This window comes from Sus scrofa, chromosome 9, assembly GCF_054392235.1.
Source record: "Sus scrofa isolate SSC_HxYL_T2T_F1_AM1 chromosome 9, Sscrofa_HxYL_maternal_Yorkshire_Landrace_v2.0, whole genome shotgun sequence".
In the NCBI taxonomy this organism is placed as follows: Eukaryota; Metazoa; Chordata; class Mammalia; order Artiodactyla; family Suidae; genus Sus; species Sus scrofa.
Genome location: NC_139391.1, coordinates 136,245,222 through 136,265,283, shown reverse-complemented (window position 1 = coordinate 136,265,283; position 20,062 = coordinate 136,245,222). Strand labels below are relative to the sequence as shown.

General features: G+C 37.4%; 1 protein-coding gene across 9 annotated transcripts in view; it reads right to left on the bottom strand.

The window, feature by feature from the left end:
• Positions 1 to 20,062, bottom strand: part of LPGAT1 (lysophosphatidylglycerol acyltransferase 1) — a 118,701-nt gene that overhangs the window by 19,660 nt on the left and 78,979 nt on the right. For all 9 annotated transcript variants that reach the window (XM_084978101.1, XM_003357598.6, XM_084978103.1 and 6 more), the window contains 4 exons: positions 19,873 to 19,991; positions 15,122 to 15,217; positions 12,841 to 13,114; positions 9,543 to 9,669 (listed from right to left, as the gene is read on the bottom strand). In XM_084978101.1, the coding sequence (XP_084834227.1) occupies positions 9,543 to 9,669; positions 12,841 to 13,114; positions 15,122 to 15,217; positions 19,873 to 19,991 (616 nt within the window). The remainder of the gene's footprint in view (positions 1 to 9,542; positions 9,670 to 12,840; positions 13,115 to 15,121; positions 15,218 to 19,872; positions 19,992 to 20,062) is intronic.

The window sequence follows — 20,062 nt, the reverse complement described above, 5'->3', positions numbered from 1 at the left end:
CATGAAGGGAACTCCCCAAAAGGATTTTAGAACCATTTGTCAGGTTCCAGGAAAAAACCCGGATTTTGACTCTTATTCTCCTGCACATAATATAATTGCAATTATGTTAAATTTAGAGATTACTTTGAGAAAACTGACGTCTCTATAATTTTCAGCCTTCCCCTCTGTGAACACAGTATCTCTTTTCACTTACTCGGGCCTTTTATGTTCTTCAATGAAGTTTTATATTTTCCTTCATAAAAGTCACACATTTTTTTTTCTTGAGTTTTATTGGTAGATACTCAAGTCTCCTTGCTTCTGAGAATAATATCTTTAAAAAATTACATTTCCTATTTATTGCCAGGATATAAAGGGGTAATACAATCAACTCTGTTGATTATAAAGAGTTCAAGATTGAGGAACTCCATATAAACAGATGGTGAACTCAGTTTCTTGGGTTTTCTGTATAGACCATTACGATGGCTAACTTTATGTGTCAACTTGACCGGCCTAAAGGATACCCGGATGGCTGGTAAAACACGACTGCGGGGTGTGCTGTGAGGACGTCACTGGAAGAGATCAGTGTTCGAATCAGCAGGCAAAGCAGAGAAGGTGGCCCTCACCAATGCAGGTGGGCAGCATCCCACTGGGGCCAGAACAGAGCAGAAAAGTGGGAGAAAGGGGGGTCTACTCTCTCCGCTTGAGCTAAGACATCCATCTCCTCCTGTTCTAGGACACCAGCGCTCCCCGTTCTTAGGCTTCAGGCCTCCTTCCTCACCATTCTCAGACCTTGGGACCGGGCTGAATTATACCACTGGCTGACCTGGTTCCCCGGCTTGCAGACAGTAGACTGTGAGACTCCTCAGCCTCCATAACCAGGAGAGCCAATTGCTACGATAAATCTGCCCTCTTGATATCTCTCTGTATCCTACTGTTTCTATTTCTCTGAATAACCCTGACTGATCCAACCATCTGCCATCCCAATATAGGATTTACAGCTCATTTCTTGATTAGGTTTAGAACCTTGCCAACATCTTTATAGTTTGGGACCCAGTAGGGGAAAAAACCCTTTTTAATGGTTCATCGAACAATTTAAGACTACAGATCTTCCTACACCGTTGGGAATCATAGGCAAACTGATCCTCTTTATGTGTTACACAACAGAAAAGGCCTCAATTTTTTTTTTTTTTTTTTTTTTTTTGACCGTGCCAGCGGCATGTGGAAGCTCCTGGGCCAAGGATTGAACTCTAGCCACAGCAATGCCCTAACCTGCTAGGCCACCAGAGAACTCCAAGGCCACAATTCTAATTAAAATCCCTGACATAAGTGTTTGGTGTCAAAGAGGTGAAACAATAAGGAGGTATCATTTTTCCCTCAAAGCACTAAATATATTTGTTTTGAAAATTTAAACTAATAACAGCATTCAAAAGCTCTTTTTTTTTTTTTTTTTGAGGGCCGTGACTGCAGCATATGGAAGTTCCCAGGCTAGAGGTGGAATTAGAACTGCGGATGCTGGCCTAAGCCACAGCTACAGAAACACTGGATCCTTAATTCACTGAGTGAGGCCAGGGATCGAACCCACATCCTCATGGATACTATTCGGATTCGTTACCATTGAGAAACAACAGGAATCCCCTCAAAGGCTATTTCTGCCCAAGTGAGACTGCTGGGTCACATGGTAGTTCTATATTTGGTTTTCTGAGGTACCGCCATAGTCTTCTCCATAGAGGTTGTACCAATTTATATTCCCACCAACAGTGTAGGAGGATTCCTTTTTCTCCACACCCTCTCCAGTATTTGCTATTTGTGGATTTATTAATGATGGCCATTCTGACTGGTGTGAGGTGGTACTCAAGGTAGTTTTGATTTGCATTTCTCTAATAATCAGTGATGCTGGGATGGACTGGGAATCTGGGGTTAACAGATGCAAACTATTGCCTTTGGAATGGATAAACAATGAGATCCTGCTATATAGCTTGAGGGCAGAGATTCAAAAAACAATAGAGAAAATTAATAAAACCAAGAGCTGGTTCTTTGAAAAGGTAAACAAAATTGACAAACCCCTGGCCAGACTCACTAAAAAGAGGTAAGAACCCAAATAAACAAAATTATAAATGAAAAAGAAGAAATCACAACGGATACAGCAGAAATACAAAAAACCGGAGTTCCCGTCGTGGCGCAGTGGTTAACGAATCCGACTAGGAACCATGAGGTTGCGGGTTCGGTCCCTGCCCTTGCTCAGTGGGTTAACGATCCGGTGTTGCCGTGAGCTGTGGTGTAGGTTGCAGATGCGGCTCGGATCCCGCGTTGCTGTGGCTCTGGCATAGGCCGGTGGCTACAGCTCCGATTTGACCCCTAGCCTGGGAACCTCCATATGCCGTGGGAGCAGCCCAAAGAAATAGTAAAAAGACAAAAAAAAAAAAAAAGAGAAATACAAAAAACCATAAGAGAATACTATGAACAACTATATGGCAACAAGTTTGACAATCTGGAAGAAATGGACAATTTTCTAGAATCTTACAGCCTGCCAAAACTGAATCAAGAAGAAACAGACCAACTGAATAGACCCATCACTAGAAATGAAATTGAAGAGGTCATAAAACACTCCCTACAAATAAAAGTCCAGGACCAGACAGCTTCACAGGCGAATTCTATCAAACATATAAAGAGGAATTGGTGCCCATCCTCCTTAAACTCTTTCAAAAGGTTGAAGAAGAAGGAATACTCCCAAAGACATTCTATGAGGCCACCATCACCCTCATTCCAAAACCAGACAGATACCACCAAAAAAGAAAACTATCGCCCAATATCATTGATGAATATAGATGCAGAAATTCTCAACAAAATCTTAGCCAACCGAATCCAACAACATACCAAAAAAAATTATACACCATGACCAGGTAGGGTTCATCCCAGGTTCACAAGGATGGTTCAACATATGCAAATCAATCAGCATCATACACCACATTAACAAAAGAAAAGTCAAAAATCATATGATCATCTCAATAGATGCAGAAAAAGCATTTGACAAAGTCCAACATCCATTCATGATCAAGACCCTCGCCAAGGTGGGTATAGAGGGAACATTCCTGAATATAATCAAAGCCATTTATGATAAACCCACAGCAAATGTAATACTCAATGGGGAAAAACTGAAAGCCTTCTCACTCAAATCTGGAACAAGACAGGGATGCCCACTCTCATCACTCCTCTTCAACATAGTTTTGGAAGTCCTAGCCACAGCAATTAGACAAACAAAAGAAATAAAGGCATCCATATAGGAAGAGAAGAGATAAAACTGTCACTGTATGCAGATGACATGACACTATACATAGAAAACCCTAAGGACTCAACCCCAAAACTCCTTAAACTGATTAATAAATTCAGCAAAGTAGCAGGATATAAGATTAACATTCAGAAGTCAGTTTGTATTTCTGTACACCAGCAATGAAATATTAGAAAAGGAATACAAAAACACAATACCTTTTAAAATTGCACCTCACAAAATTAAATACCTCGGAATACACCTGACCAAAGAGGTAAAGGACCTATATGCCAAGAACTATAAAACTTTAATCAAAGAAATCAAAGAAGATGTAAAGAAATGGAAAGATATTCCATGTTCCTGGATTGGAAAAATCAATATTGTAAAAATGGCCATACTACCCAAAGCAATCTACAGATTCAATGCAATCCCTATCAAATTACCCATGACATTTTTCACAGAACTAGAACAAACAATCCAAACATTTATATGGAACAACAAAATACCAAGAATCGCCAAAGCAATCCTGAGAAACAAAAACCAAGCAGGAGGCATAACTCTCCCAGACTTCAAAAAATATTACAAAGCCACAGTCATCAAAACAGTGTGGTACTGGTATCAAAACAGACAGACAGACCAATGGAACAGAAGAGAGAACCCGGAAGTAAACCCTGACACCTATGGTCAATTAATCTTTGACAAGGGAGGCAAGAACATAAAATGGGAAAAGGAAAGTCTACTCAGCAAGCATTGCTGGGAAACCTGGACAGCTGCATGCAAAGCAATGAAACTAGAACACACCCTCACACCATGCACAAAAATAAACTCCAAATGGCTGAAAGACTTAAATATATGACAGGACACCATCAAACTCCTAGAAGAGAACATAGGCAAAACACTCTCTGACATCAACATCATGAATATTTTCTCAGGGCAGTCTCCCAAAGCAATAGAAATTAGAGCAAAAATAAACCCATGGGACCTCATCAAACTGAAAAGCTTTTGCACAGCAAAGGACACCAAAAAGAAAACAAAAAGACAACTTACAGAATGGGAGAAAATAGTTTCAAATGATGCAACCGACAAGGGCTTAATCTCTAGAATATATAAGCAACTTATACAACCCAACAGCAAAAAAGCCAATCAATCAATGGAAAAATGGGCAAAAGACCTGAATAGACATTTCTCCAAGGAAGATATACAGATGGCCAGCAAACACATGAAAAAATGCTCAACATCGCTGATTATAAGAGAAATGCAAATCAAAACTACCGTGAGATACCACCTCACACCAGTCAGAACGGCCATCATTAATAAATCCACAAATAACAAGTGCTGGAGGGGCTGTGGAGAAAAGGGAACCCTCCTGCACTGTTGGTGGGAATGTAAACTGGTAGAGCCACTATGGAGAACAGTTTGGAGATACCTTAGAAATCTATACATAGAACTTCCATATGACCCTGCAATCCCACTCTTGGGCATCTATCCAGACAAAACTCGACTTAAAAGAGACACATGCACCCGCATGTTCACTGCAGCACTATTCACAATGGCCAGGACATGGAAACAACCCAAATATCCATCGACAGATGATTGGATTCAGAAGATGTGGTATATATCCACAATGGAATACTACTCAGCCATCAAAAAGAATGACATAATGCCATCTGCAGCAACCTGGATGGAACTAGAGAATCTCATACTGAGTGAAATGAGCCAGAAAGACAAAGACAAATACCATATGATATCACATATATATAACTGGAATCTAATATCCAGCACAAATGAACATCTCCTCAGAAAAGAAAATCATGGACTTGGAGAAGAGACTTGTGGCTGCCTGATGGGAGGGGGAGGGAGTGGGAGGGATCCGGAGCTTGGGCTTATCAGACACAACTTAGAATAGATTTACAAGGAGATCCTGCTGAGTAGCATTGAGAACTTTGTCTAGATACTCATGTTGCAACAGAACAAAGGGTGGGGAAAAAAAATGTAATTGTAATGTATACATGTAAAGATAACTTGATCCCCTTGCTGTACAGTGGGAAAATAAAATAAATAAATAATAAAAAAGAAAAAAAGAAAAAAAGAAACTTAAGAGCTATACCAACCAATTGCAATCTAACTGAATCCAAACTGTTTCAAAAAAAAATTTATGAAACAATCCAGAAAATTTGATAACTGACTAGATATGTAATGATATCAATGAACTGTCATTAATATTTTAGGTATGATAATACATAATTTTTTTACAAAAAGAAATATTACATTTTAGAGAATCCATAACAAAATATTTACAAATGAAATGATATAACGTCTGAGCCTTCCTTTGAAATAATCCAGCGGGATCTGAGAAGTAACACGGAGAAAACCACATTCGCCAGAACTGTATGACATGCAACAGCAGGTATATTACTCAAACCATAATTTATAGGTTTGAAATTTTCTATAATAAAAGGCTTTGGAGGGAAAAACTATTTCCAAAATTAGAGCCCTTAAAACTTATAAAAACTTGTGACTTTCTATTTTGCTGTTTTTAACAGGAGGGGAAAAACAGAAAGGAAAACCAAAGTGATACATTAATCACAAATATATATAGGTTTCTGCATAAAATTATCAAAATATTATACTCTGTTTTAAAATGTTGGTATTTTTTCTTATAAATAAGTTTTTCCCTCATGGAAATTTGGAATTCCTTCACTCTTGCAATTTGGATATAATTTTTTTTTTTTTTGTCTTTTTGCCTTTTCTAGGGCTGCTCTCACGGGAAGCAAACAATAAGACATCTTTTCTCTTAAAGTAATAAGTAGCTTAAATCCAATCTATGAGAATGCTCATTTACTAGTACCGATGTATCAATAATCCATACACACGTTATATATCTTAATAACAATATTTTGTAAGGTGCTCTGCAGGTTTTTTTTTTTTTTTTTTTTTTGTCTTTCTGCTATTTCTTGGGCCGCTCCCGCGGCACATGGAGGTTCCCAGGCTAGGGGTCTAATTGGAGCTGTAGCTGCTGGCCTACGCCAGAGCCACAGCAATGCAGGATCCGAGCTGCGTCTGCAACCTACACCACAGCTCATGGCAACTCTGGATCGTTAACCCACTGAGCAAGGGCAGGGACCGAACCCGCAACCTCATGGTTCCTAGTCGGATTCGTTAACCACTGCGCCACGACGGGAACTCCCGGTGGTCTGTAGTTTTGAAGACACTTTTTAATAATCAGTGTGTCATGTGGGGCTCAAACAATGAAGGTGCTGCATTGTTAGTTACTACCTGCTTGTAAGATAGGATCTAACAAACCATGTCACAAATTTTTACTTTCTTATTGACGTGGTATTTTAGGAAAGTATTTCACAGCATATAACATGTATATTTAGAGTTCATCTCTTCCAGAAATCCTTATGCCTAAGAAGTAAGAAGTGAATTGACAGTGTAGAAAACTGCTATTGAAAAAAAAAATTGTTTATTTCAGAACATTTAAAATTAGCTATTGCACTCTTACACTTTTTTCCCCTAAGCATCAGTAGAGAAACTTAAAATCTAGAAAAACCCCTGCTGTACATTCTGGTAACTAGATATTATTTTCATATTTAAATAAAGACCAAATGTTTTCTAGGCACTTAATTTTACTAACACGTTATAACTGAAGTCACTCTGTAGGGAAAATACCCTTCTAGCTCAGACATCGCCATATACTCATTACAGTATGTTCTGAACAGGTAGTGGAATTCACTTGGTAGCCTTGACAATAATTTCCAAGAAGGAAAAATAACTGTATTAAAGAAATTAAAAATGGCCCAACCACTGATTAACATTAAATAAATGATTAGGAGTGCCTGCTGTGGTGCAGTGGAAATGAATTCAACTAGTATCCATGAGGAAGTGGGTTCGATCCCCAGCCTCGCTCAGTGGGTTAAGGTGTTAAGCTGTAGTGTAGGTCACAGATGCGGCTTGGATCAGGAGTGGCTGTGGCTGTGGCTGTGGCTGTGGCCAGCAGCTGTAGCTCCGATCTGACCCCTAGCCTGGGAACTTCCATATGCCAAAGGTGTGCCTGAAAAAGAAAAAAAAAATTTTTTTTAAAGATAACCAAACAAATGGAGGGTCTGAACAGAAACCAATTTTTCTGAGAAGAGTAAACAAAACAAAAACAGACATGGAGCATCATGTCTATTTAAAATTATTATAATTTCAATGGTGTGTTTCTTGACAGGACAAATCCAAGATACACAATAAACATTATTTTGGAATTGAGAAATCCAGGGGTTAAAAAAAACAGCTATAGAATCCAAAACAAAAACACCAATCTTTTTTTTCCTATCCCCCAGGGTGTCCTGGGGGCCTAGAATAATACATGAGGAGACCTAGTCAACCTATGGCTGATGGAGATGTATTCCTGGGAGCTACTAAGAACGTGGGCCACATTTCTTTTCTCAAGCTCCTTGCAAATCCTCAAAATTATCCTGACACCAGACACCTGTTTTTCTCCTGCATCTCTTCACATGCCCTCCCTTTCCCACCTGAACCCAGGTCCTTCTCTTTTCCTAACATTGGTTAGATAATGGTCTCTATTAAATTTCTGGAAAGAAAAGTGTATCTTATCTGTCCCAAGACTTGTAGGATTGTCTGTGTGTGTGTGTGTGGTGTGTATGTATAAATAACTGCGCATAATTTGTGCTTTAATATTTTGCAGTGTGATTCTATGTCATAATTTAATCTCAGCTAATTTAACATATTAGAATGTTCTCTACTATTGCTATATCTGCTAATAAAGTGCCTATAAAAATTTATTTCTGGAGTTCCCGTCGTGCTACAGCTGAAATGAATCAGACTAGGAACCATGAGGTTACGGGTTCGATCCCTGCCCTTGCTCAGTGGGTTAACGCTATCCGGCATTGCTGTGAGCTGTGGTATAGGTTGCAGACGAGGCTCGGATCCTGCGTTGCTGTGGCTCTGGCATAGGCTGGCGGCTACAGCTCCGATCAGACCCCTAGACTGGGAACCTCCATATGCCCGTCACAGGTGTGGCCCTAAAAAGACAAAAAAAAAAAAACAAAAAAACAAACCCTCATTTCTGAGACACTTCTATTTTATTAATAGAAGTATTTTTCTGTATCAAACTAACCATTCCTCATCTCCTATCTACTACAATATTTGGTTTTTATCTCTAAATCAGGGTCCTTAATTTTTTTTAATCCTTAATCTATTTTGAGACTAGAGTGAAAGCTATTAAACGTCTCTGCAGAAGATCACGAACATATACAGAATTTTGCATAGAGATTCAGTTAAATTCTGGGAGGTTCATCCATGAGACCCAGAACAGGCCTGCTTCCAGTGAATTTAAGAGCCTCATACTTGCTTTTATTAAGAGCCTCATATTTGCTTTTATTAAAATAATTTTGTGAAAAATGGACATTTCTTCATTTCATTCCATTCATTTTTTTTTTGTCGTATCTAGAAGCTACATTTCTTCCATTTATTGGTTAAAAAGCAAAACAAGGTCAATAATGAGGAATGCCTACCTAACTTAATGTTTTCTCTCGTCTCAGTTCTTTTTGGGTATAATGCGCTAGGAAGGTCTGCACGTATCCAATGCAGATACAACCTACATGTGGCCCCAAAACGGAGGGTTTTTGTAGCAACTGTGGTCTTCCTTGGGAACAACTTCTCCCTTAGCAACTTAGCTGCCATGTATTGAGATCTTTGACCAGGAAATAGAGCCAAGATAAGCGGCTCATGAAGCGATGAAGTCTATCCAGGGCTTATCAGGATTATGTTTGATATGAATACCTGCACACATTTACCTGAAATTCTTCTGAAAAAAGAAACCTACATTAAAAACTCTCAAGGAGCTAGTAGAGAATATTCAATGTTTCTGCAAAAGACAGGTGTATTAAAAATTTGAAAGTGTCACAGCTAAATTATCAATTTAATCATTTAGTAAATCTTACATTGACTTAATGATTTAAAACCAAACTCCATTTCTATTAATACAAGACTACTTAACCCAAATGAGTATATATTTACCCTTGATATTTGCCCTTGAAGTTAATTGCTCTCACTCAAGAGTGTCAGGCAATCAGTAATCATAGCGTGGCTAAAAGTCCATTTTTAGAGACTTTCATCAGTCAGTGAAAATAGCTACTTCAAATATGTTCATATTAAAAATTCAGTATAAGAGTGACTTTGAACCAACAATTTTCACTACTGATTAAAACTTTGATATTAAAATATCCACAACATCCTGAGATAGTACTTTAGGTTGGATTTGTGTTGAGAACGAATGTGGAATTCTTACCTGTAATGTACATGTGTGACTGCTGGTTTCCTGTATCCAAGGATCCAGGTTTGAATATCTATGGGTTCAGCTTTGGGATAAGCTATGGTTGTATCTATTATCCACTGGAGGCCCTCTGATTTGCTGTCTGAGAACAACACAAAATTGAATCAATTTTTATATTATTTGCAGCAAATAACATAGTACAGAAGTTATCCTTTGCTGTAAGACTGTGAACTTTGGTGCTTCTGCTCTGTATGATGCGCTTTGGATGAAACTAAGCATTTCCTGTTACATTATAAAATGGTGGAATCTCAAACAAACTGACAAACCACAAAGCACTATTATTATTGGACATGCAGTCAGTTAAAGATTCAATACAAGTGTGTACTATGGAGGTCTAATTTGCATTTTATCACTCATAAAAGCTGGTCTACTGAAAAGTCAGAAGCTAAAGTATCACATCACAAAAGCAAAAAGCAGACTTCGAAACAAAACAAAAAAATCCATTCACTAAATATAACGCTATATAATACAAATACCAAGACTTGTGATACTGGGGAGGCAGTAATAATTACTGGAATAAAGCAATAAAATTAAGCATGTTATGATCATCAGTTGCTGTTTTTGGAATTCCCGTTGTGGCTCAGCCCAGAAACTTCTATACGCTGAGGGTGCAGTCCCAAAAAGACCAAAAGGAAAAAAAAAAAAAAAATCCATTGCTGTCCTTGTTTAAAACAAACACAAAACTCCTCTCATTTTAGCAAGAGTTATATACAAACAAAGCAATAAACCTGTCCACCCTTTGGCAGGTACCACAGGTAACTACTGTTTTGAGAGGGGCTGGGGAAGTTCTTGGGTCCTCTGCACACTGCTTTTATTCCCAGTGTGGAGCACAAAGTTGAGCAAGAATTGAGAGGGGAACCCTTACAGAGAATGCTGATGGTTAGATTTTAAAGCGTAATGTTCTATCCTTTGTTTGAAGTATAAAAGGACCCCTTAAAAAAAAAAAACCTTATTTTTAAACCTAAGTCCCAGTGTACAGTAGGAATCAATAATATTCTACTTAAAATGTTAAATAACTCAAAACTGGCCTTAAATTCTTTCAAAAATTTAGACAACATTCTGAAGGGAAAAAAATACCCATACAATAAAAAGTTTAAAAATTATGTTTTAAATAGTATATTGCTAAAGGAGCACAGTTTGTTGAGAGACACATTTTAACAAGCTAACCAATGATGCACATGCTGAAATTGCAGGGATAAATACACTGATGTCTGCAACTTACTTTGAGATGCATTAAAAAAAAAAAGGACAACCAAGGTGGACTAGTAGTTGGAAGAAGGATGGTGACAGAGTAAATACAGTCAAGTGCTAATTATAAACCTAATCGGTCAGCTCATGGACATTAACCGCAAAGTTCTTTCATGCTTTATGTGTGTTTGAAAATTGTGATAATAAAATAGTTGGGAAAAATCCAAGAGTTCAGTTTAATATCTATTAAATCATACAATAAACAGAAAATACTAATCCTTTTAAAGTTAATTAGACACAACTCAATTCTGATGTGTATGGATCACACCCTAAAAACAGACCTGAAGGAAGGCGCGGTCTGCGAGTGTGTGGAGTGAAATTATTAAATAGGGAATATGAACGCTGAAGAAAATAAAATACCAAAACGTAAAGAAGAAAATGGTAAAGCTAGTGTTGGGGCATGCAGTTTTCTAGAACTTCTTATGATTTTCCTAAACTGTTAGAATAAAAAATTTAACTAAGGTAAGATAAGTAATAAACTACTTTGCTCTGGTTATAAACAGAAATCGCTTCTCTCCGAAAGAGAAAAACATTTTTCTGCAATCTGTGTAATCAGTATGACAAATGCCCACACCTTTGAGAGGACTGACTGGGTAAAACTACTTAAGAACAGCAGTCTTTAGTAGTGCAATTAATCCTAGTTGGAAGACCTCTGCCTTCAAGCTTCGGCTGGGCTGACATTGCCACAGTGTCTCTCCAGCAGTGAAGCTATTCTGAACATTCCTTCTCTGTTAAAAGACTCTTTCGATTTGTCTTTTGACTAGATGCTGAAAGATTAAGAGAGGTGACCGCCAAGGAGCTGTTTAGAAAAAAACAAATGAAAGGAAAACTCAGCGCCGTCTCAAAGACCTTAGTTCTATGTCTGGTCCTTACTGTCATCTAAAAACACCTATTTCCCCCTAAAAACACTTATTTCTGAGGGCCAATCATTTCCATTTTTATTTTACCTAAAGAATATTTAAAGAAACAGCAAAATGCTACTAAGGAAACAGGCCCAGTGAGTTTCTTTCAGCTTTTTAATTTCTAATTTACCACCAAACTTTCATAGTGTCTTAATAAACTTGTTCAGTCTTTCAGGCTGTTGGCACAAGACTTTTGCAAGTCTCCACAATTCACTAGGTTATCAGAAAAGTGTTAAGAAATGGGGAAAAACTATCCATAACATTATAACTCAGGAAAGCAATCACTGCTAATATTCTGGAATCTTTTCCTTTCACTGATTTCCTTATTATTTACATATTGGAGCTCATATTGTTTACACAGGAGTTGCATGTTCCTCCCATTAACACTAGAAAGCATAAGCATTTTCCAAGCCAGTACAAACTCTCCATAAGCATCATGTGCAATGGCTGTGTTGTATTCTGTTTGATGGATATTTGATTATTACTTATCCACCCCCCTCTGGCTGTTCCCAATTTCTTGCCACTAGAAAGAATGCTGTGATAAACCACTCTGCCAGTATTTCAGATCATCTGCAGGGTCATTAATCCACATTTTAAGATTCTTAATAAATACCACCAAATTGTATTAAATTCATTCTCCATATTAAAAAACCAGCTTTCTAAATTTGATAAATGAAAAAATATATATCATTATGATCCCATTTGCATAGTTACTATTAGTTTCTCAAAGTAGTCGTTTTTATTCTCTGCCCTTTTAAGCTACCAATCCCACCTCTAAGAATTTATACTACAGACATTCTTCCAGAAATATTTAAAGCTGTTTGCAGTAATGCTGACTGTAGGAGTGGGAAGGGCAAGGAGTAAAGTACACAGTTAAGAGAAAGACACCTTTGACTCTACCTTCTTACATTATTTGAAGAAATTATTGTAAGCATGGACTACGTTCGTACACAGAACTGTTAAAAATTATATTTCTATCTTATCCCTCAGTATTATTTCTATTGGACAAAAATTACAAATATGAAAAAGAAGAATGCTATCTCCTGGAACTCCAGAAAATCCTTCAATTCCAAGAAAAGAAAATATACTAAAAACCATCATACCTAATTCTTTAGCATCTCCTCCTGCAGGACTTCCATTTTCCTGTCGTGCTACAAGTGCACTCAAAATAATTTTTGTTGCCCCAATCCTTGGCAGAGTGACATGTGTAAGAAACGGCAAGTTATTTTTCTTGGCAAATGCCTGACTGGTTTCTCGCCTCTTTCTGAGGAAGCCCCCTTCTGGAAAAAGAACAACCCACTTTCGACCTCTGCTCCTGTAATTATTTTCTAGGTGTTTCTTGAGAAGAAGCAGCTGTTGGTCACGATGAGATTTTCCCTAGAAGGTAGACATACATATAATAAGTATAAGCACATCTCACTTTTAGATGTCATAAAATTAGAGAGAGCTGCTTCTGGAGTAAATCCCAATCACAGGCTACAATAGTGCTGTCCTCTCACTCACTTCCCTTTTGACCACAGTGGCCAGAAAAGTTATTTCTACAAACTTTCAGCTTATTTCTAAACTCGTGGTTCTCAGAAGAGGCTTAATTAGATTCACTAATTATTCACTAAGTACTTACCATGTGCAAAATACTGCACAATCCAGGGTGTAGTGGCTAAATACATAAACACCAGGTAAGTGTGGCATTACCATGCATGAAGACTCCTTTGATATCATATTTTAGTTATCCTTTTTTGAGAAAATGAAGCATGTGATACTAGCAGCGTTATCGGGGAAACACTAAAATGTAGTGATGACTTGCTAAAAATGTATTTTTTTTTTTTTAGTGAAGTATAGCTGATTTACAATGGTGTGTTAATTTCTGCCATATGGCAAAGTGATTCAGTTATACCTATCTATACATTCTTTTTAAAATATTCTTTTCCATTATGGTTTATCAGAATATTAAATATAGTTCTCTGCGTTATACAGTAGGACTCTATTTACCCATTCTATATATATATACACACACACACACATACATACACACATATATATACACAATAGCTTACATCGCTAACCCCAACCTCCCCCTCCATCCCTTCCCCAAACTCCTACCCCTTGGCAACCACAGGTCTGTTCTCCTGGTCTGTGAGTCTGTTTCTGTTTCATAGATAGGTTCGTTTCGTCATATTTTAGATTCCACATATAAGTGATATCATACGGTATTTGGCTTTCTCTGACTTATTTTACTCAGTATGATAATCTCTAGCTGCATCCATGTTGCTACAAATGGCATTATTTGATACTTTTGATGGCTGAGTAGTATTCCATTATACATAGTGTAGCACATCTTTATTCATGTCTCTTTTGATGGAGATTTAGGTTGTTCCCATGTCTTGGCTATTGTGAACAGTGCTGCTATGAACATAGGGTGCATGTTTCCTTTTGAATTACAGTTTTGTCAGGATATGTGCCCTGCAGTAGGATTGCTGGGTCATATGGTAGTTCTATTTTCAGTTTTCTGAAGAACCTCCACACTGTTTCCCATAGTGGCTGCACTAACCTACATTCCCACCAACAGTATAGGAGGGTTCCCTTTTCTCCAAAAGAAGGTATTATCCTTTTTCCTTCACCAAACTATTCCTAATGTTTGGGACCCAGTCCCAATCCACTTTCTTCCATCAAACCCAGACTCGTTCCTTAAATTTATACCAAATATCATCTTCTCTTCTAAGGTTTTTCTGGATTTATAAAACCTTGACATACTCACTTTTCATACTATGAATTCACAAAACATTTCCTCTTATTTTTTTATTTTTTATTTATTTAATAAGCTCCCTGATGGTAATCTTATTTATTTAATAATCTTCCTAATGCTAATTAGATACCTTCTGAACCATATAACAGTGACCTGTGAATAAAAATAACAGTGATAATACAGATGATAACAATCGAAGTCATGACAGAATTATGAGCAAAGTAGAAGGGACTGTTCTGAGTCTGCAACACAGACTCAGAATTAAATGATTACTTAATTTAATCCCCATTATTCTCATTAGAAAAACAAGGAAACTTGGAGAGGTTAACTAACTTGCCCAGTTCACACAGTTAAAAAGCAGAAGAGCTGAGACTGTGGCAGGTGCCTGATAAATATTCACTAAACACGGCACTGTTTAGAAAGGAGGAGGAGGATGGAAGTTAAAGTATTTGCATTATCAGCATTTTAACGCCTATTCGTACTCAAATTCAGATGGAAATGAATGTTTTGGGGAACAGAGATTCCCAGCTCCTGAGATATTAGAACTGGCTCTATTATAACTGGTTTTGTTATTTCTCTTTTTACAATAAAGAATCAGACTGATCAGGCTATCACTGTGAAAAATAATGCTCATTACTTACCTGTCTTATAAAGAAGTCTCCGTGAATTAGAGAAACAATTCCAAAGTTGGTGTACTTAAAAATATGATCCATCAACCACATCATTTGCGCAACAACCTAAAATATTTAAAAGCAAGAAATAATTAAATGTTGGATAGAAAAAAATCTGACTAGCCAATCTCTCAATTTTCAATATAATCATCCAAGCATACTTTTAATTAACCTAAATATGAACTTAATGATTTCCAATTTGTTCTACCTAAACAAAATCTCTAGTAACTCTCATATAACTTGTAAAGTTATATTGAAACAATACAATGTGCCTAACTTTATCAAATCAGGGCTATAAATTTAATTAATAAGCACTACAGCTTTATAAAATGTGACTTTACCTTAATGGATAAAGTTTTAAAAGTCAAAAAATATAAATATGCAAAATTATAAAAATGTCCAAAATAAAAGAACATAAAAGAATTTATGTAGTCAATAAGTCTAGAGTAAATTTTTTAAAAGTTCATTTAGTAGAATGATTTACACATTCTATTATGTTATGAAGGGTATTTGCTGGTTTATGAAAGGCCATATTCTTTGCCAGCACAAAAATACTGTTTCTTAAACACAAAAATATTATCCATTGCTCATAGGGGTCAATACCTGTATCAGAAGCAAGAGGCTTTATTTCAAGCAAATTTCAGAATTAAAAACAAGTGTAAAGTCTAGGAAATGAATTGGTTAATTGTTCTTCCCTGCTGAGAAAATAGCATTCTTTGTTACAAGCCTTAAATAAATAAATTGAAAACCACAGCCTCAATCAAGAATGTAGCAGAGCCCTACTTTGGTTCCTAGAGGAACAACAAATGCAAACTTTACCTCTAAGCAGCAAATTATACGAAGTAACATATGAGGAAAAAACTAAGCATTGCCACCCGTGAGCAGCTTTTACAAAAACACTGTAAAAGCTCACAAATAATACAATATTGAAGCTTCTGCCTTAATTTTTCAGTATCACTTAAGAGTTCAGTTGCATGACCCCTAGTCCATTAGCTTTATTATATTAAATAACTTTTTAAAAATAAAGATACACGTCCAGTGAAGGACTGATTCTCCAAGTCAATTAATACAGAATAAAATAATCACCAACAGGTCATTTCTGAATCTTGTTTTGCTTTGTAATGATGGCCACTCTGTTTAAATAAATTGAGATCTGAACTAAATGGAATTTGCTAAAACGTACCCTAGCAACATGGACTCAACTTATAAAATTTCTGAACTTACAAAAGAATTTACATAGTATGAAGTATAGCTGCACTTTTTATTGGTCTCTGGGTTTAATAACAACACTAATGTAACTAGCTTTTCTGTTTAACCTTACATTTACAGTAGATTTACCACAGGAAGAAGGGTTAACTAAAACAAATTCAGTAAGGAGTTCCCCTGGTGGCTCAGTGGTTAACGAATCCGACTAGGAACCATGAGGTTGCGGGTTCGGTCCCCGCCCTTGCTCAGTGGGTTAACGATCCGGGCGTTGCTGTGAGCTGCGGTGTAGGTTGCAGACGCGGCTCGGATCCTGCGTTGCTGTGGCTCTGGCGTAGGCCGGTGGTTACAGCTCCAATTTGACCCCTAGCCTGGGAACCTCCATGTGCCGCAGGAGCAGCCCTAGAAAAGGCAAAAAGACAAAAAAAAAACAAAATTAAAAAAATAAATAAATAAAACAAATTCAGTAAGACAGCCAAAATTTGTATGGATAATTCTGTCCCAACTTATTTTAGGGGAAATGTTACAAGTCAATTAATATTTATATTATTATATATCTAATGAAGTTCTTTTCATAGGAAAAAATTCTCAGTTTTAACATCAATTGTCATGAAAGCGCACTTCACAGGTACTCATTAAAAAGGTACCAGCACATTTAGAAAGTACAATTCATCCTTATTTCACGTTTCTGAAAAAAGGACGTCAGTAGCTTCGCGGGCTGTCAGAACACTGTTAGGTATTTCCAAGGGACAGTATTGTCTACATCAATTATTCTTTACCTGCATGGATTTTCTCCCTATCACCACATCTGGAGAGGCTTACATGACTAACTCCATCCTCTATATCCCTTCTGAAATTTGGGTGAAGTCACTGTTCTCCGGTTTGGCCATCTGTAAGGACAGTTTTGGCTGTCTCGGCGACTAGGGAGTTCTACTAGCGTGGGGGCAGCCAGGTGAGGAAAACGGTTGTCCAGCAATGGCCAATAGGACAGTTCAGAACAACAGTGCTGTCCCACCAAAACGCAGAAAGTGCCCCCACTGAGGGATGAGGATGGGTGCGACAGGAGTTCCTGATTTCAAAAAAGGATGTTATGTTCACATCACCATTAAACTAATTTTTTTTAAACGGGGCCACAAATTAGCATTAGCCTTCTTTCTTCAAAAGTGCCTACGGAGTATGCAGTTTATCAAGTAAACATTCCTACATGTGAACAGAAATTAGTACTGCCCTATACTTATTAGGCAGGAGGGAGAGCCTATAATCCTTCCATCTTTATATTTCTCAATTACTCCTTTATGAAACAGTGCAAAAAGTTCTTTAAGATTTCAAATTATTTAGTAATATCACATGATAAAAAAAGTTTAGTATAACTAATCTGAAAATAAAAACCAAACAACTTTGCACAGAAAAATTAACCTAAGACCAACTAATTGAAATCTTTTTATAAAAGCAAACCAATAAACCAAAATTTCTTTGTCCACCTGACTGATGACAATATTCTGTTAATACAGTTATCATCTTTGCCAAACTAGAGTTAGAGTCATGAAGTTAGGCACATTTATATTTTGGGGGGGGGGGGCACACACCTGCAGCATGAGCAAGTTCTCAGGCCAGAGATCGAACTCATGCCACAGCAGTGACATTGCTGGATCCTTAACCCACTGAGCCACGAGGGAACTCCTATATTATATTTACTACTGTAATCATTCTTTGAGATTCAAAAGCCAACAGAGGACAGTGTAGGCCCTCGGAATAATCACTATAAATGTAATTATCTTATTGGTAAGAATAAAAATGTTCTCCTTGATACAGCCAAATAAACCAGTTCTTACAAAATTTTAACACCAAGAATTTAGGGGATAGGCCATAAATATTATTGTAAGTGCAAATACATATACACAGTGGTATTCTTTTAACAATTCAAAATTCTGAATATAAGAAAGGATTGAATTTTTCTACATTCTAGCAAAATTATGCCTCTGCTTTGCAGATAAACAACAAAAACATACTCCATATTTAGCAAATCTATTTTCCATCCGCTCTTTTCATTTTCTGACCCCTGACCTGCTAAATCAAACTCTATAGGATCTAAACACACCAGGCTTATCCTTGCCTTGGTGTTTTGGCCAAATTATTTCACTAAGGAAGAAGGCCTTTGCTTCACTACTCTGCTGAGCTAAATTCTACTCATCCTTCAGGGTCAAGTTTATGTCCTCTCCCCTCCACAAAGGTTTCTTTTTCCACCAAGTAGATGGTGAGCTCGTCTTCCACTGAATACTGAATACTTCTCACTTTGCAATAAGTGCTGTTTACTATTCCCTTGCTCCTCCTACCACTAGATCATTAGTTCCTTTAAGAGGATATTATCCTATAGGATGGTATTCTGTATTTACAGTCAGTGGCCATGAATAGGAAACACTCACTCAACATCTACTCATCTGTTTCTTCAGCATTAGGCCAAATATTAAGTCCATTACTTTTATATACTTTCAATTTATTTACTTTTCTATGAATATAACCTCTTTACTTTCTCCAAAAGTGATAATTCTTTTCATGTTAAGCACTGATTTTATTTCGCACCCTGCCAGTAGACGGGTATATTTTAGTTATTAATATAAGCAACAGAGAGTCAACATAAAATTCTACCTTATAATTAAATATGCAAACATTACCAAATGTATAAGCAGTTCCAATTTAAAACAAGAAAACTAAAGACGTGGCACTTATTAAACATCTCCAGATGAAGTTATTGCAACATAGCCTGAATAAAATGGGCCTAAAACCTTTTCTTCCAATTTGCTTTCTAAGTAAAATCCAAAATAATATTTACCTTATTTTCTTCTGGCTCGAGATCACCAAGACCACCTAATTCTCCAACTCCTATCTTAAGCAAACTGCTTTCAGCGTCTGTAGTATCAAACTGGCAACCCACCACTCCTCTCACCTCAGCCCCAGGCTGAATCCTATTACCTTTGCTTTCATTTCAGTGATTTAAAACAACAAAACAGGAGTTCCCGTGGTGGCGCAGTGGTTAACGAATCCGACTAGGAACCATGAGGTTGCGGGTTCGGTCCCTGCCCTTGCTCAGTGGGTTAAGGATCCGGCATTGCCATGAGCTGTGGTGTAGGTTGCAGATGCGGCTCGGATCCCGCGTTGCTGTGGCTCTGGCGAAGGCCGGTGGCTACAGCTCCAATTCGACCCCTAGCCTGGGAACCTCCATATGCCGCGGGAGCGGCCCAAAGAAATAGCAAAAAAACAAACAAAAAAAAAACCAAAACAAACTTCGTGGAGATTTAGGTCACATTATCTCAGTTATTTTTCTTTAAGTCTGTAAATTCCACTCGGGTTGACTTAGAGTTACATATGCAGCATATTTTTCCTTTAAAATTTTTCTAAATTTTCAGGAAAAGTAGACATTGTAAAGCCTAGGTCTACATTCCCGACCACAGTAGCTGCTTAAGTTGGTTCTTCGTTAAGCTCCCCTGTCTGCAGTTGATCTCTGCCTTCAAGGCGCTTACCAGTCCTTTGTCCTGGAGGCACATCATCAGTGTACACACATCTCCTGTTGCCTGATGATTCACCAACATGACCGCTTCATCCTTTGAAATGGCTTTAACATCTTCCCCCCATTCCATCACTGTAAGGATAAAAAATTTCAAAACTGTGATTTAAGAGTTCTACACTACCACAAACCTTACATTAGGAAAA